The sequence below is a fragment of the Argentina silus genome, assembly GCF_951799395.1.
Source record: "Argentina silus genome assembly, chromosome: 4".
Taxonomy (NCBI): domain Eukaryota; kingdom Metazoa; phylum Chordata; class Actinopteri; order Argentiniformes; family Argentinidae; genus Argentina; species Argentina silus.
In genome coordinates, this window is record NC_139658.1 from 15,227,993 (window position 1) to 15,245,675 (window position 17,683).

The 17,683-nt window shown below is 43.9% G+C and overlaps 2 protein-coding genes across 2 annotated transcripts; one reads left to right on the plus strand and one right to left on the minus strand.

Annotated features, from left to right (window-relative positions):
* Positions 1-1,418: 1,418 nt before the first annotated feature.
* On the minus strand, positions 1,419-11,581 carry nfs1 (NFS1 cysteine desulfurase). Its single transcript, XM_083668898.1, has 13 exons — positions 11,257-11,581; positions 10,880-10,956; positions 10,631-10,747; positions 10,462-10,545; positions 9,863-10,015; positions 9,544-9,637; positions 5,603-5,737; positions 4,863-5,020; positions 4,351-4,456; positions 3,913-3,994; positions 3,649-3,732; positions 2,561-2,650; positions 1,419-2,389 (listed from the first exon to the last, which is right to left on the minus strand). The coding sequence occupies exons 1-13, from the start codon at positions 11,357-11,359 to the stop codon at positions 2,326-2,328; spliced, it is 1,347 nt and encodes a 448-aa protein (XP_083525024.1). The 5' UTR covers positions 11,360-11,581; the 3' UTR covers positions 1,419-2,325.
* A 246-nt stretch (positions 11,582-11,827) lies between these two features.
* Positions 11,828-16,719, plus strand: LOC310803373 (pyruvate dehydrogenase [acetyl-transferring]-phosphatase 1, mitochondrial). Its single transcript, XM_083668114.1, has 2 exons — positions 11,828-11,861; positions 15,099-16,719. The coding sequence occupies exon 2, from the start codon at positions 15,135-15,137 to the stop codon at positions 16,680-16,682; it is 1,548 nt and encodes a 515-aa protein (XP_083524240.1). The 5' UTR covers positions 11,828-11,861; positions 15,099-15,134; the 3' UTR covers positions 16,683-16,719.
* The last annotated feature ends 964 nt before the right edge of the window (positions 16,720-17,683 follow it).

The following is a 17,683-nucleotide window of genomic DNA, read 5'->3' on the forward strand; positions in this document are numbered from 1 at the left end:
ATTTCCTGGATGACTTCCGGGTTTTCATAGTGCGCGATAATTCGAAGTACGAGTGTATGTGTAATTCAAGTTTCAAGTTTATTGTTACGTCTCATACACGAGTGCAGGGAGTAAAATTCTTTGGCTCGGTTCCATGACAATGCAGCATACAAAATACGAATAATACAATAATACAAATGGATTTAATGGATGTCTTCGGGTGCAATTTAGCCCATAGATAAATACAATAATAATATAATAATAAATACTTTAACTCATATGCGTTTAGATTTATGGATCGTGAATGAGGTGTAATTTAGCTAATATGCGTTTGTATCGAGCTAGCTTTATGTACTGTAGAGTCACTACAGTATGTATCCAATTAAACACGAGGCAGCCATAAGCGCTGTTCAATTCGATCATTAAAATGGGTCTGTAATGTCATGTGTATGTTGAATTTATTGAAAAATAAAACGTTCTTTACACAGTTTGCGATTGTAAGTTTTGTCCTCTGATCAGCCCTCAAAGATAGTTTTCTACATTTCGTTGCCTATTTATCCAACCATTACTTTTCATCTGTCCCACTATCCCACCTTTGTTCATCTTGTAATAAAAAGTGTAAATCTGGATTGTTTTGTTGAATTTATTGGGCCAACCTACAGTAGTTATGAGCATGAGTAATGGGCTTGTTGTTGATTAACTATTATGCTACACTGCACAGTCAATGATAAATATGACCAGATAGCAAAATGTAGCAAGGGAAACAATAAAACTAGCTCAATACAAATGCATATTGAATGGCCTCCCCCTCCTATCTCAGCCTGACGGCCCCTACTTCATCTCTCCATCCCACTGCTCCGGCCACCTCCGGACCACCACCGTCCATATCAGGCGCTTAGCCTCCGTTTGGAACACCTCATCCAACAGATGCACCGTGAATTAAAAGACTGTACACACATCAGCACTGCACATGAATCAGAGCATATGACAACGCTGTCTGGCCTCACTTCCTCCACCCACTGCAAGGCCGGCAGCACCACCTGCATCTCAACTGTGTATACAGCCAAATGATCCGTGGTACACTTTGTGACTTCCACCCCCCTGATCTGGCACTCCAAATGCTGACTCTATGCAACCAGTCAGTGGATCCTTCAACGGTTGAAGGATCCACTGACTGGTTGCATAGAGTCAGCATTTGGAGTGCCAGATGTAAACCCATCCATATAAATTGCCATACAATCAGATGACAGCGAAACAACAGAGGGATCATCCTACCTCTGCACAGCCTCTCCACCCGCTCTAGATGTACCCGGCTGGGGGCTACGATCTGTCTGTGTCACTCATTTAGGAATCTGAATAAATGTACCGTACTGTATTGTTCATAACCAGCCAGGGATGATCTGTTTGTTGTACACATGATGAGAACATAAAACATTACATGCATACATCCGTTGTTTATTGGACGTAATGTAGGAAGAAATACAGTGCATGAGAGTGGTATTGTACGTTTATCATTGCAAAATTAATGCTACTTTTCCTATAATGACTCCACATTAATGTTCCCGATACACAAATTCCGAACAATACTGTAGCTATGCGATAATATGACAGACAGTGTTCCCAGGTGTACCCACAGTAGTTCAGAGACATCAAGGAAGACATTTTGTATCGTGAGTCTGAGATGTTGTACTGGCTTGACCATTCCAGGGTTGGAAATGAGAGGGGAAACAACAAGACTGCTCATATAGTGAACCTCTGTGAACTTAACGAACAGCTGGTAATGTGTGAAAGTTGGTTTACAATATTCCTTCACAGTAAACTTAAAAAAGGATCAATTGATTATATGCACATTTACCTACATAGAACTTTACACAAGACTGTACACTATACAGTACAAACCAAAGCCAGGGGAGAATTGCTATATTTTCATGATTTGTCTCACACAAATTCAACAATCAAAAACAGATCAGGTCAGCAAAAACAATTTGCCAAGTACTGCCTGTGTATCTGTCCAGGACATGGCTGTTGTCAACATGGCAGTGAATTGTCTATGAACTCACTGGAATGTAGCCTGTACTAGTTCCTAACGTTCTCACTGTCAGAAAGCCCCACGGGCCATGACCAAAAGCTGATCAAATGTAAGAGCACATCATTATGTTTCAATAATACTTCATCAAATGCAAAGGAACAGTTCTGCAACACAAAATATACTCAATACCCCAACCAGGAAGTTTGTGCGTGTTTCTTGACAGGGGAGATACCTCCTAGAATTCATAGGGAATGGCATATTAGGCAAACTATACAAGACGTATTCACGTTTATCAAGGCATTCTTCCTCCAGACTCTTTAATGCTGTGTCCACTTTATACTCTTAAGTTCGATTCCTTCCTGCACCATTTCCCACAGGGGGCTGAAGGTAGAAAGAAAGAGTGCAATGAATTAATGTACCAGTTTGATATTACCAATTGAAATGTTAAATATGAGTTCATAAAAAAATCACCCTTGACACTTCTTCATCATTAAATCTATGGGTCAGCTCACCATATACATAATGAATGAAGTACTACTTCATTTCTCTTACCTCATGTCTCGGAGGCGTCTGACCTGCTGAATGCATTTGTCTGCTGTGTAGTCCACTTCCTGTTCTGTGCTGAAGCGGCCAATGCCAAACCTGCAGATCATTGGAGGAACAAGGAGAACACATACAGGGTGAGACACCAAACTGCAAGGACGTTATTTTGAGGTGATTTTGGTATCTCATTCAGAGGATGCTTAAACGCATGTGCTTTGAAACCCAGCCTTTGCGGGAGGGTGCTGCTATCTTTTGGCCTACAGTGTCTCTCCTACAAAGAGAGAGACTGGATTACTGGGGCTGTCGCTAAATAGATAGATAGATAGATAGATAGATAGATACTTGATTGATCCCCAAGGGGAAATGAAGGCGTTACAGCGATCACAATCGACAACAACAAAAATAAAGTGACAATAAAATAATATAAGAAAATAGACACCTGAAACGTTATATACAGTAAGAACAGTCCAATATGATTTAACATCCACCAGCCTGACTTTGATCACCCCGATCGAGCCAGCCGGAGGAGGAGTTGTACAGTCTTATTGCGGCAGGCAGAAAAGATCTCCGACTGCACTCCTTAGTCCAAAGTGATTGTAATAATCTGTTGCTAAAGGGGCTTCTCTGCTCTGCCACAGTGTCGTGTAGGGGATGGGAGGGATCGTCCATGATGACCAGGAGTTTGGTCCTCATCCTCCTATTGGCCACCTTCTCCACAGTGTCCAGGGTGACACCGACGACAAAAACCAGCTTTCCTAATAAGCTTGTTCAGCCTCTTCCTTGATGCTGCTCCCTCAGCATAACACTGTGTACAGCACTGCGCTGGCCACCACTGACTGGTAGAACATGTTCAGCACAGTCCTGCACACGCCAAAGGACCTAAGCCTCCTCAGGAGATAAAGCCGGCTGTGACCCCTCTTATACAGGACATCTGTGTTACGAGTCCAGTCCAGTTTATTATCCAGGTGCACCCCCAGGTACATGTAGCTCTACTGGCCTATGAAGACAACTGAGGATAAGATGAATTTCCATCAAATGATGCTGAACCAGCCTAAATGTCCTGTTGATGCGTCCCGTCCCTCCCCTCTGTTCCTCACCTGATGGAGGAGTGAGCCAGGTCCTCGTCTGTTCCGATGGCCCTCAAGACGTAGGAAGGCTCCAGTGAAGCTGAGGTGCAGGCACTACACACGGAAAAACACTATCAGCAACGCATCACAACTATCTCTATGGAGGCCATTCAACAGCTAGAAACCACCCAACAAACCACCAGGGTTAACTATACACTAAAAACGGAAACTGTCCATTTCAACTACAGTACAAACTTCTATCTTCAGAATAAACTTTCTTGATATGTAACTGACCTGCCGGATGACAGAGCGACATCCTTCAACGCCATCAACAGACTCTCTCCCTCCACGTAGGCAAATGACAGGTTAATGCACCCTGGGTTGAACCGAAAAACATTCTTGCAATCAATATGCGTCTGCTTATTAATCACTTCTTCAATGATTCCTGTCAACTGACACTACCTCAGTCCCATTAGTTGTAACACCAGATGCTGCAGTTGGCTGGTCTGTTTGAAGCCATTCTAAACTAATAGACTACAGAAATGTCACCGCAATGTCAGCTCATAAGGGATAATTAAAGGGACTTATTTAAAACCGAAAACAACAACATGATATCTAAGTAATGAACTTGAATCGTGAGATATCATACGTTCTACTCCCGCCCACCGCTTGTCTGTTATTCTGTTATAAAGGCCTCTTGGGGAGTGTGTTGAATGTAATTGTGTGCTTCACCTGGGTATCTCTCCTCCGGATCACCATTCATCACCACATCTGGGAGCTCTGCCATGATCTTCTGCACCAGACGGTTGGCCAGCATGGACACGCGACCGTGGTCATACTGGACAGGAAGAAGAAATCTAAAGCATTCAAATGTGTCTCGTCTGAACACAATGTGATACATATACACTACACATCTGCACTCCCTGCAGCACAATTCCTCCCTGTAGCTACTGTCACGTCATCTCAAAATGTGGAGGGAATGAGTCCAAACACAGCCAAGCCTCTAGCTTTGCCCATTTCTCATACTAATAAACAGTTGAAATTGTGTGTATTTCTAAAACAAAATTAGTACACTTCCTCAAGGTAAATAATACAAATGAAAACAAGCAACGGTAGTACTGAGAGTTCTCTCCAGGGACAAAATAATCATTTGTTTTACTGAATTCCAAATCCACCCCCAACTCTTGCCGGGGGCCATTTTATCTACAGCAGTGGCTAGGAAGGTAGGCGGCCATTTTATTTACCTCTAGCTCCTGCTGAGCGATCTCGCAGGCTGCTCCCAGTCCCACAGCCAGGGGGGTGGGCACCGTCCCGGAGCGCAGCCCCCTCTCCTGCCCCCCTCCGCTCTGCAGTGGCTCCATTCTGACCCGGGGCCGTCTCCGCACGTACAGGGCTCCGACACCTAGCCGCATCACACTTCATTACACTGTCATTGTCACGGTCATTACACAGGATCATCAACGATGACCCCACCAGTGCCCCCCTCAAGTTACTCACACACTCACTGACATCATAACATATACGCACACACATAATTATCCATTGCAGACTCATCTTCCACTGTAATTATCTGTTCCATTCCATTGTGTACATTGCTTCACCTCTGTTTATACTGCTTATACTGTTCATACAAACAGTAATGTTTATATTTTTCATTATTTCTATTTTATTTTAAAACTTATTGTTGCACTACTCTGTGGCACTGTCACTTTTGCATTTCACTGTATACTTGTATGCACGTGACAAATAAAGAGTCTTGAACACTGGACATTCTCAGTCAACTCAGGCCGTACACAAACGTGCCTGTCATCCCATACTGTATGTGCTTTAGTCGACTCCCAAATGTCAAAACCATAGAGTATGGAGCCGTCCGGGAAATACATAAAAGCAAAAGATACGTTTGAGTTTAATGAGTTACAAGTGTAAATGTAACAAGCCGATTTTCAACAATGTGGATCTACCACATGATGGACCTTGACGTTACCTTTGGGCCCGTAGAGCTTGTGCCCACTGATGGACATCAGGTCCACCTTCCAGTCAGACACGTTGATGGGGATCTTCCCTACAGCCTGAGCTGCATCCGTGTGGAAGAAGACGTTCCTCGACCTACAGATCTGACCTGGAGAAGAGGGAGAGCATTAACATATGGTGTACGTGTGTGAGGGAGCATTAATATAGTTTTATGAACTCCACTAGCCAGCCACCTGTTCATGCTACACTCGCTTAGTCTAGAAGCTACGGCTTCCTAGTAATATGGTAAACTAGCCTACATGTATGTTTTGACTTGAGTCATAAGAGTATACAAACCATTTTGGATGTGATGTGATATTGGGGTGAACTTGGTGGGGCCAATATGTAAACATTTCAAGGCAAATGAAACTATATATTTAGTATTGATAGAGTATCTTTGATCGCCAATGACAGTCTTTAAAAATTAAAGCGTTATGATGTTCCTCAGTGATTTCAGCGTTTTAGCTGTATATTTTTCGCATTTTGACATGAATGAACATGAGTCGGGTTTCGAAAATGCAATCCAGCGCCACACTGTTCAAAAATCCTGGGGAGGACCTTGCTGATAAGATTTTAGGCAAAAACACCCCAAAACAAACAACTGAATATGGCTGCAGTACAGGCCTGGTTATGTATCACCATAAAATATACCCAACTTCTGGTGGGGTTTCATTATATGATTTTTTCCAATATGTTTGGAGCCCTGAAATTGTTTAAACAATGTTGTACTTTCTAAATGGTGAACCCAACCTGAAAACCCCATTGAATTAAAGCTGAGAATCTCTACTTTGACCCCATAGTAACTGTTTGATTTCTTGTTTTTTTTGTTGAAGTATAGAGCTAAAAGAAGACAAAATTCTTCCTCTTTCCAATACTTATGAAGGGCACTGTATCTAGCCTAGCTATTCCTAACAATACAGTGGGGGAAATAAGTATTCAACATTTTTAAGTCAACATTTCCATTGCAGTTATTCACATGAAATTTAGACCAGACATTGGCATTAACTTAATAAAACTACACACTACGCAAAGAGATCTCCCAAGACCTTTGCAACAAGATTGTTCAGCAGCATAGTAATGGCACTGGTTACAGACGGATTTCTCAACTCCTAAATGTTCCTATAGGCACCATTGGGGCCATTATCCGCAAGTGGAAGAAACATCACTCGACCATCAACCGGCCACACACAGGAGCTCCTCGTAAGATTTCTGACCGGGCTGTCAGAAAGTTAGTCAGAAGGGTAGCCCAAGAGCCAAGGAGCACTCGAGCAGAACTCCAGAAAGACCTGGAAGCAGCGGGTACAGTTGTCATGAAGAAAACAATAGGCAATGCACTCCACCGCCACAGTCTCCATTCTCGATCACCCCGGAAGACTCCATTACTGAAGAAAAGGCATGTTACATTTATGGCATTTAGCAGACGCCTTTATCCAAAGCGACTTACAACAAATACATTTGTTTAAGTAAGTCAATCATCTATCCATCAGTCATCATAAGAAGTAATCAATGCTCGGACCAGGGGCCATAGGCAGTCACAATGCTAGAAGAAGGAAAAATTATTATTATTATTTTTTTTACATTTATTAACAGGAGAGAAACTTGTACATGGGGGGAGTGGGGGTGAAGAGGTCTTTAAGAGGGACCATTAAGATGTAGCCTGAAGAGATGGGTCGTCAATCTACGGCAGAAGATTGGTAGCAACTCTGCAGTCATGACAACAGTAGGAAGCTCGTTCCACCAGCGGGGCGCCAGGCCGTGACCGAGTAGTGCGGCTGCTGCATCCACGTGGAGACAGCGGTGCCAGGCGGCCAGCCGAGGTGGAAGAGCGGATTGATCGGGCAGGGGTTTGGGGGCTGACCATTGCTTGCAAGTAGGGAGGGGCTGTTCCCTTTGCTGCCCGGTAGGCGAGCACCAGGGTCTTGAATCTGATGCAAGCCGCTACCGGGAGCCAGTGAAGGGTGCGGAGGAGGGTGACATGGGAGAATTTGGGGAGATTGAACACCAGATGGGCGGCAGCGTTCTGGATGAGCTGCAGAGGTGGAGGCGAGAAGACCAACCAAGAGTGCGTTGCAGTAGTCAAGGCGAGAGATCACAAGTGTTTGGACCAGTTTGCTTCTCTGGTGAGGAATGGACGTGTCCTTCTGATGTTGTAGAGGAAGAATCTACAGGAGTGTGCTGTCGCTGTGATGTTTGCCACACAGGATAAGTGGTTGTCAAGGATCACCCCAAGGTGTTGGCTGTATGGGAGGAGGTCACGGTAGAGTTCTCTACTGGCTGGGAGGAAGAGCAGCTCAGTCTTGTTAAGGTTGAGCTTGAGGTGGTGGGCTGACATCCAAGCAGTAATGTCTGCAAGACACGCAGAGACACGTGTTGCCACCTGTGAGTCAGAAGGGGGGGAAAGAGTTGAGTGTCATCTGCGTAGCTGTGGTAAGAGAATCCATGTGAGGAAATTACCGAGCCAAGAGATTTGGTATAGAGGGAGAACAGTAAGGGCCCTAGGACAGAGCCCTGGGGGACCCCAGTGGTGAGGGCTCGTAGAGAGGACAGCGATCCTCTCCACATCATCTGGTAAGAGCGATCGGCTAGGTAGGATGGAAACCAAGAGAGTGCAGAGCCAGAGATACCCAATTCTGAGAGGGTGGAGAGAAGGATCCCAAAAAGGTTTACTGTGTTGAATGCAGCGGACAGGTGCAGAAGAATGAGAACAGAGGAGAGGGAGGAACCTCGAGCAGAGTGGAGGGCCTTCGTGACGGAGAGCAGTCTCAGTAGAGTGCCCAGCCTTAAAGCCAGATTGGTGAGGGTCAAGGAGGTTGTTCTGAAGGAGGTAGTGAGACAGTTGGTTAGAGACAGCACGTTCAAGGGTTTTAGATAAGAAGGACAGAAGGGATACTGGTCTGTAGTTATGGACAGCAGACCGGTCAAGAGTTGGTTTCTTGAGAAGAGGCTTGACTCTGGCTGTCTTGAAGGCTGCTGGGACAGATCCTGTGGATAGAGAGGAATTGATTAAGGTGGTAAGGAACAGAAGGAGGTCTTTGGAGATGGATTGGAGAAAGGGGGAGGGGATAGGATCGAGGGGGCAGGTGCGCTTGGATGTGACCAGTTTTAGAACATCATCAGGAATGAAGCCTCGCTAACGAAAGGGTTTAAGATGTGTGTGCCTCTGCTTTCAGGAGAGAGAAGGGCGACTGGAAAGTCGCCGAGTGTTTTGAAGGGCTGGAAAGCCAAAAGACGGAAATATAACGCTTTTCATAATAAACGGGACATTCCCTTATCACCACACTGCGTCCACCTCTCTGTGAGCAAGGGACTTGTTACAGTGGCGCCCAACGTGGGGCACAGTGAAAGCAGAGGCACACACATCTTAAACCCTTTCGTTAGCGAGGCTTCATTCGCAACAGGTGCGCAATCAGCCTCGCCTCCGAACCCTGGCCACGGTCCTGTAGCTCCCTCTACAGGCCGAACGCTGCATGTCCCCCCACACCCACCTGATCACTGAGAGAGATTAGTTTTTTCGTACAGGAAGCGTCTTGAAGCTGTTATTGGAAACAAAGGCTTCTCCACCTAGTATTAAATACATTTCAGTTAGTGTGTCATTCCCCTTTATTGCACATAACTTTTTTTATGGATTGGAGTGTTACAATTTCTTTAGCTGTGTAGTTTTATTGAGTTAATACCAATGTCTGGTCTAAAGTTCATGTTAACAGCTGCAATGGAAATATGTTGATTTAAAAATTGTTGATCTGTTGAATACTTATTTCCCCCACTGTATATACAAGGCTGCTAGAAAGTATTGACATAGCATGCAAGAGTTTAAGAAAGCACTTCGATAGTGTGCAAGTCTGTGGAAAAAGTATGACAAAGTGTAAAACAAAGTCACAGTCAATGCTTGTTCATTGATACTGGAGGAGAAGTTACCTATTTCTTTAACAGGCTGTTTCACTCCTATCTCATTGTTGATCGTCATCACTGACACCAAACTGGTGTCTGGACGAATAGCCTCCTCCAGGAGCTGAAAGACAGCCCACAAGACTGGCCTTGAAGTACAGTAAATCATAACAAACAATATAGACACAGGCATGTAGAATAGTCACACACAGGCATGTAGAATGTAGAATAGTCCCTAATGGTAGTACTAAAAATATATGCTATGAGGACCCAGTGTCAATCCTCACAACTGTAAAGCAGGGCATTCCATGCACATCTGCAGTAGTGTGTGTCTGGTGTTGGGCCTTGCCTCAAGGTTAATCAGACCGTTCGACTTCACCGGCAGATACGTGACCTCAAAACCCTCCAACTCGAGGAAGCGACAGGAGTCCAGCACACACTTGTGCTCTGTTTGAGTGGTGATGACATGTTTCTTCTTGGACTTATAGAACCGGGCCACGCCCTAGGAGCAGAACCATTTGGGGAGAAAACAGCCATTCAGCTCACCTTTCTCTCCATTGTGAGCATGAGTCCATGTTTACAAATGGAGACCCGAGAACAATACACAACACTTATTCGGCTTGTTGTCGTTTCATATTTGTCGTGTTTGTACCCTTATCAACACAACCACATAAAAAAATTACAGTTTAATGACAGAATGTTGTTTAGTGTCAAAATGTCAATCATACACGAACCAAAATCTATACGTGCACTACTATAGGCACAACATAGGGGCACAACATGCACTGAAATAAAGTAGTTCCTGTAATGTCACATACATTACAATAATCTATTCATCAGCTGATAGGCCTTGGCATGTTCTGTATTCACCCTCCCCATCCCTTAACCTTGCCAATGGCCGCCTTCCTCCTAATCCCACAGCTAAAGTGGGACATGAGAAAGACTTACTTTGATTGACATGTTGTTGGACTCGGTGGCACCGCTGGTGAACACTATCTCACGGGGATCTGCAGCTATCAGGTCTGCCACTTGCTGTGTGGACATGAGATAAACATGTTGTTATCAACTACCTCAGTTAACTGTCGACAGTTAATTCATTCATTATCATCAAGTTTACCTTTCTGGCCTTTTCCATCGCACTCTCGCTCTCCCAGCCGTAGGCATGTGTTCTGGAGTGAGGGTTGCCGTAATAATTGACTTGATAGGGAAGCATTGCATCCAGAACTCTAGGATCCTACAGGTCGTGGGAGGGAAATCATTAACAAACATCCCAGTGAAATCTTTGGACTGAAAGCAACATTAACATTCAGTGAAAGCAGTGTTTGTGAATAGACAGTCACACTTCTCACGGTAGAGAACCACATACCATTGGTGTTGTTGCTTGGAAATCCATGTAGAGTGGCCGAGGTTCGTCTCTCTCCAGCTCCCTACTTTTAATCAGTTCTGTGAAGGCAGCAATTTGTCTTGTCAGGCCCAAGTGAGGCTTCGGCACACACATGCAGCCATCTATCTGAATGGCTTATTATTGGGCGATAAAGACAATACTGACAGCAGAAAAGTAGCTTAGCTGACTCTCTCTCACTGAGCCTGGGTGGGAAAGGAAGGCTAGTAGCTAGCTAGCTAACTGACAATTTAGTTGCAAGTGCGTCATCATCAATGTAAGCCAGAAACCTCTCGAATAACACGCTAACTACTGAGCGAAGTGAAACAACAGCCGAATGAAAAGCTGCTGTCGTCTCCTACCTTTCTCGACAGCATTTGCAGCACTTTGACCATAGTTCATTCGAGAGTTTGGAAAACCTCGCACAGATGTCAAGAACTTGGTGGCAAGAGTCTTGCTCATCATCTTGTTGTTGAGATGTGTGGTTAGCTAGCTAACCTCAACGAGAGTAATACGCAGGATTCACTGCGAGGAAAGTTGTCTAGAAGGTTTTTTATAACTGACTCTGGGTAAAGGTATAATATCCAGATGTAACGATATATTCGATGAACAGTCTGGTGTGATCAGAAATCCTCCTGGATGTCAGAACTCCATGCGATCGAAAACACGAGCGGCGCTGTCAGAAGGGGCAACGCTGCTGACACAAGTCAAGAGGATTAGAGGGCTGCACGGACCGCGGATATGGAGACATTGTATTGGTCCATTCTCAATGTTTTGGTGGTTTTATGGGCGTGGTGCGCTGACCTCATTTACCGGAAGCAACAGCATCAGCCAACTGAAATTGAGGTCACACGTGGTTCGTGGTTCGTCTATAAGGCAAGGCAATTTTATGTTCGGGCTTAGGCCCAATTTGTGACTAGACGGAATGTACTGTTTACATTCGGATGTTGTTGATGTCTAGTCACAGGTTGGTAGGCACAGTGGGTGGTTCTCACCAACTTGGTCCTGTCCTTTTAAAATGCTCTAATGTCAAAGACAAATATTTTTCCTTGTGTAAATGCTTATAATGTTATCTTGCTTAATTGTTTACGTTAAATTAAATACTTTAGTATAATACTTTATTCAAAAACTTTTTGTTTTGTTTTTAATGATTGATGTCATGCTTTTGCTTTTACTTCTTTTCTGTAAGGTGACCTTGGGTGACCTGAAAGGCGCCTCCAAATAAAATGCATTATTATTATTATTATTACTTTAGTGTTATTTTTTTAAATTATTATTTTGAAGGTACAAACACCAAACCAACTTGATAATGTTCAGAAAACTCTAGATAAAGAACCGTGGAAAGAGGTTATTGATACTTGCCATATTTTTTAAACTACCGTATAATCTCAATCTGTATACATTAACATGGCTTTTGGTTGCCGTCATGATGATATTTTAAACACTACTGCTCTTTCATCTTTTAAGACAGACACTCCATTCCAACTTTAAAATGTGCAGACTGAAAGAACTCACCATAATTACATACAGTTTTTTGATACCTTTTAGCATTCTTATGCTATAATCATTTACATTTTCAGGAATTAACATGGGTTGCAATGGAGACTTTACGGTTGCTTTGGTCATACTCAAAACACTATTCCTCTTTAATCATTTGAGCTAGACACTCCATTCCAACTTTAAAATGTGCAGGCTGACATACCTCACAAAATACAATTAAATGTATTTTATCATATGTAAGTTATAAGCATTTAGAGACAATATGTATCATTACCGTAATTAAGCAACTATATTGTACGGTAATGAGAGATGTGCATTCGCGTAATGAGAACCCTTTAGCTTAGCTGGCTAAAAATGATGGAAGCCATGATGACTCTTTGATGAAAATTGTCATTGTTACTTATCAAAACTTTTCAATTACATCAACTAATGTGCAGTTACAGTAATGACAACCTATAGGGGGGTAAAGGGGGGGGGTACAACGACTGAAATTGGAGGCTAGCCTATTGTGTATACACCTTTGATCTTCTCTTAATGATCATGGGTCAATCATGGGTCAATAAAACCTCATTTAAAAAATCACAGCGATTATGGCGGGAACTTGAACAAATATTACGGTGATAAGAAACATGCTCGAACACTGCTTTTGCCTAATACATTTACTATACATATATACCATAATGCAAGGCGATTTCACTTGTAGAAATGTCACATTGGGGCTATATGATCCTCAAAAAAAATATTTGTCAGTTCTTTGACATTTATAACTTTGTTATTATTGATGGAAATGAGTAAAAAATCGTGTCTTTCAATATGAAATAACCAGTTCCATGGGTTTATAGATTACTTATTGGTCGACTGCCAACTATATGCTCCTTTCAAAGGTCACATCTTCCCTTGGTATAACAGCTGTAGGCACACATAACCCCTACATTGACAAACATTTGCTGATATAATGATCATGAAATAATGATGAAGTGAAAAGTATTTGAATAGAAAAAAAAAACCTCTTATTTTGTGCACATGTTGACCTATGATCAAATGTCTTTGCCTCTAATTTTGTGCACATGTTGACCTATGATCCTACATCAATGTAGCTGTAGAGATAAGCAATATGTAGGAGGTAGTACAAGTTAAAGTGTAACCAAACAGTTCTCAAGAACAGCACAGAGTAGATCACTCTTAACAGGTAAGGCACGTACTAAGAAACTTCATTGATTTTCCTCAAGTAAAAGTTGACTCACTGCAATGTAAGTCACTTTGGTTAAAAGTGTCAGATAAATGGCATATGTTATTATATTATATTACTTTATTTGTTATTTTTACTTACACTTCAACAGGCATGATTTTGTCAGACAAGTTAATAATCTGCATGTGACCGAGAGCACATTATGTGACCATAGAATGCAGACTGCTGGTCATACTTCAGTCATAACCTAATAAGTCGGACCTAAGAATTTTAAATCTATTTATTCCACATTGGGTAGGTCACTTGTGATAACTGGCTATATTGCGTTTTATGGCTAAAAAACACTTTTTGGGAATCTATGGATTTATACATCCCAAAGAACATTTGTACCAAATTTGACGCCAAGGAACCGGACTAATTCTGATTGCTTAATCAATGTCTCAAGAGAATGTCAATAAAGTAATAGCATACAGGTTATTTGTATGAAAGAAAAAATTCTGACTGTACCTTTTTAAATATTCATATAGAATACCTGTATTGCAATTGGTGGCAATTTATTGATGAAATCGGAGAGGGGACTATGATTCGGTATCTGTCTGTTCGTATGTCACAAGCTTTTTCTCCGACATCACTGAGACAACTGATGAAACTTGGGTGAATGATGCGTCTTGCCATAAAGATTGTTTTTGAGTTTCAAGGGCATTAACCACATCATAATAAGGTGCAAATTGGAGAGCTAATAAGGTGCCGATTGTAGCCTTACGCAGTAAGCATATAGCCTAACGAATTTGAGAATAACATTTTGAGAAATCAAGCAAAGCTGCAAGAACCAAGACTGATAATGAATCAAATAAGCACAACAGTTTCCGGTAACTTTTCAGTCTGGCTACGAATGCAGCTGTCGGCCTATAGCCTAATGAATTTGGGAGTAATATTCATTTGGGAGTGAAGTCTGTTATGCCGCATAATGTAATACTGAAACTTGGCCTATATTAATACCGAAACCAGAGTTGTGTAACTTTGGTTTATAGCCTGTCACATTTGTAACCAAATAATTTGCCTGTATAAATATATTTATAATATAATATAATAATTTGTATAATAATTTGCCTGTGCATATATTTTGTCTTAGCCTATTGGTGTAATTTGTGTTTGGCGTAAAGGCGTATTTATCAATACAGAGTTAGTACCATAGTAGCCTCATGGCGCCCAAATTATTTTTCTATTTGGTCACAGAAGGTGATTGCACCAAGAGAAAAGCCCTCCCTGTGCACCACGGGAACACAGCACTGCAAAACACAGAGAACCAGTAGAGTGTCACAGTAAAAGGTTTATGAATAATTCAGAGGTTTCTCCATCAGTCTCCTTTTACAGAGGGCTGCTGCATCATTTGTGGGGGACAACATGTTTACTGCACACTTGTTTAAAGTTGTTTCAATATTGACGACCTCAGGAGTTGTTGGCTTTCTAAAAGTAACCCATGTATACATTTTAATATGCTTATTCTGTTGCCAGGTGAAGAAGAGTGCATACCACTCCATAACTCTGAAGATGATTCCACATTCTCATCATCACCTTGCAATGTACCAGTTAAGACTGATAAGTCAGTGTAGCTTCAACCCATTGAAACATCTTGACTTTCACGCCAGACTATGTCACTCTTCTGGCCCTGCAATTGACTTGTCCAAACTCAATTCCCCAGGAACAATCAACGGAAGACGGCAGTATAGAACTGACTATCAGACTAGTCAAATGTCCCTCTCTAAAATGAATCACATCTTAAAAGCGAATGAGTACAGTCATAAGGTCATCGGGTACGATAGTCGAAACTCTGTGAGCTCCGTGATAGGGATTGACAGTAACATCTTGGCCTCCAACTCCCCTAGTGAGGACCGCAGGAGTGCAGCCACTTGTCTCCAGAGTCGAGGGATGCTCTTCGGGGTGTTTGACGGACACGGAGGCTACGCATGTGCTCGGGCAGTCAGCGAAAGACTCCTGTACTACATCGCGGTGGCGCTGCTCCCCGTGAAGACCCTGGTCGACATCGAGGACGCTGTAGAGAACGAGAGGCCGGTGTTTCCCGTGCTGCAGTGGCACAAGCACCCCAACGACTACGTCAGCACAGACTCTGGGAAGCTCTACTTCAGCAGCCTGAGGACGTACTGGCAGGAGAGGATCGACCTGGAGGAGGACGAGGACAGAGACGTCCCGACAGCTCTGAGGAACGCGTTCAAGAGATTAGACAACGACATTTCGCTGGAGGCCCAGGTCGACTTCAGGGACCCCTTCTCTCACTTCACCCCTCTGAGGGTGGCGCTGTCGGGGTGTACGGCGTGCGTGGCCCACGTGGACGGGGAGGACCTGCACGTGGCCAACCTGGGGGACAGCAGAGCCGTGCTGGGGGTCCAGGAGAAGGACGGGACCTGGGCGGCACACACCATCAGCAACGACCACAACGCCCAGAACCACGACGAGCTACAGAGGGTCCTCTCGGAGCACCCGGCATTCGAACGCAAGACGGTGGTGAAACACGACCGCCTGCTGGGTCTCCTCATGCCTTTCCGAGGGTTCGGGGACATCAAGTTCAAATGGAGCAGTGAGATGTTGAATCGGCTACACGAGGCACGGCCGGAGATCCTGTCTGCTAACGAGTTTGCTAAGATGCTGCCTCCCAACTACCACACTCCACCCTACCTCACGGCTGAGCCAGAGGTGATCCATCACAAAGTCCGGCTGAAGGACAAGTTTCTGATCCTGGCCACAGATGGGCTGTGGGACCTGATGCACAGGCAGAATGTGGTGCAGGTAATAGGGGAACACCTGGCAGGTCTACACTGGCAGAAGCCAGTCTCTGGGCTTAACGTCACCTTAGGACAGATGCATAGTTTACTGCAGGAGAGGAAGAGCAGAGCTCAGTCTGCTCTGGAGGACGAGAATTCTGCCACTCACTTGATCCGCCACGCTTTAGGCAGCGATGGGTTTGACAGTGTGGAGCCACGGCGCTTGTCCAAGATGCTGAGTCTGCCTCAGGATCTGGCCAGGATGTACAGGGATGATATAACCATCACTGTCATCCATCTCAACAGCCCGGACATGTAAAGCAAAGACCACATACATTTCAGGTGTTGCTATAGTTGCACATTGTTCTGAATTATAATTATTCTGTACTTCTTATTTACATTCAATAATTTTGGCAAAGACCTGGGTTTGGGAAAACACATCACCTTCAATCCATGCTTACTTCATGGCTTAGAGCAAAATACTAAATTCAGACTAGATGAACTGTATTACACTACTCAAAAAAATTAAGGGAACACTTAATCGTCACAGTGTAACACCAAGTCAGTTAAACTTCAGGGATATCAATCTGCCCATTTAGGAAGCACAAGTGATTGTGAATCAATTTCACCTGCTTTGGTGCAAATGAAAGTGACAACAGGTGCACTTGGAGAGGCAAAAGCAAGACAACCCCCAAAAGGTAATGGTTTTGCATGTGGTGGCCACAGACAATTGCTCTCTCCTTATCCTTCCTGACTGATTCTTCTCTAGTTTTGTGTTCTGCTAGTGTCCTTGTCACTACTGGTAGCATGAGACAGTACCTGCAGCCCACTCAGGATGCACAGGTCGTCCAGCTCCTCCAGGACGGCACATCCATACGTGCGGTCGCAAGAAGGTTTGCTGTGTCTCCCAGCACAGTCTCAAGAGCATGGAGGAGATACCAGGAGACCGGCCGTTACACGAGGAGAACTGGACAGGGTCGCAGAAGGGCATCAACACAACAGCAGGACCGGTATCTGCTCCTTTGTGCGAGAAGGAACAGGAGGAGCACTGCCAGAGCCCTACAAAATGACCTCCAGCAAGCTACTGGTGTGCATGTGTCTGACCAAACTGTCAGAAACAGACTCAATGAGGGTGGCATGAGGGCCTGACGTCCTCTAATGGGACCTGTGCTCACTGCCCAGCACTGTGCAGCTCGATTGGCATTCGTGAGAGAACACCAGAATTGGCAGGTCCGCCATTGGCGTCCTGTTCTCTTCACAGATGAGAGCAGGTTCACACTGAGCACATGTGACAGGCGTGAAAGAGTCTGGAGACGCCGT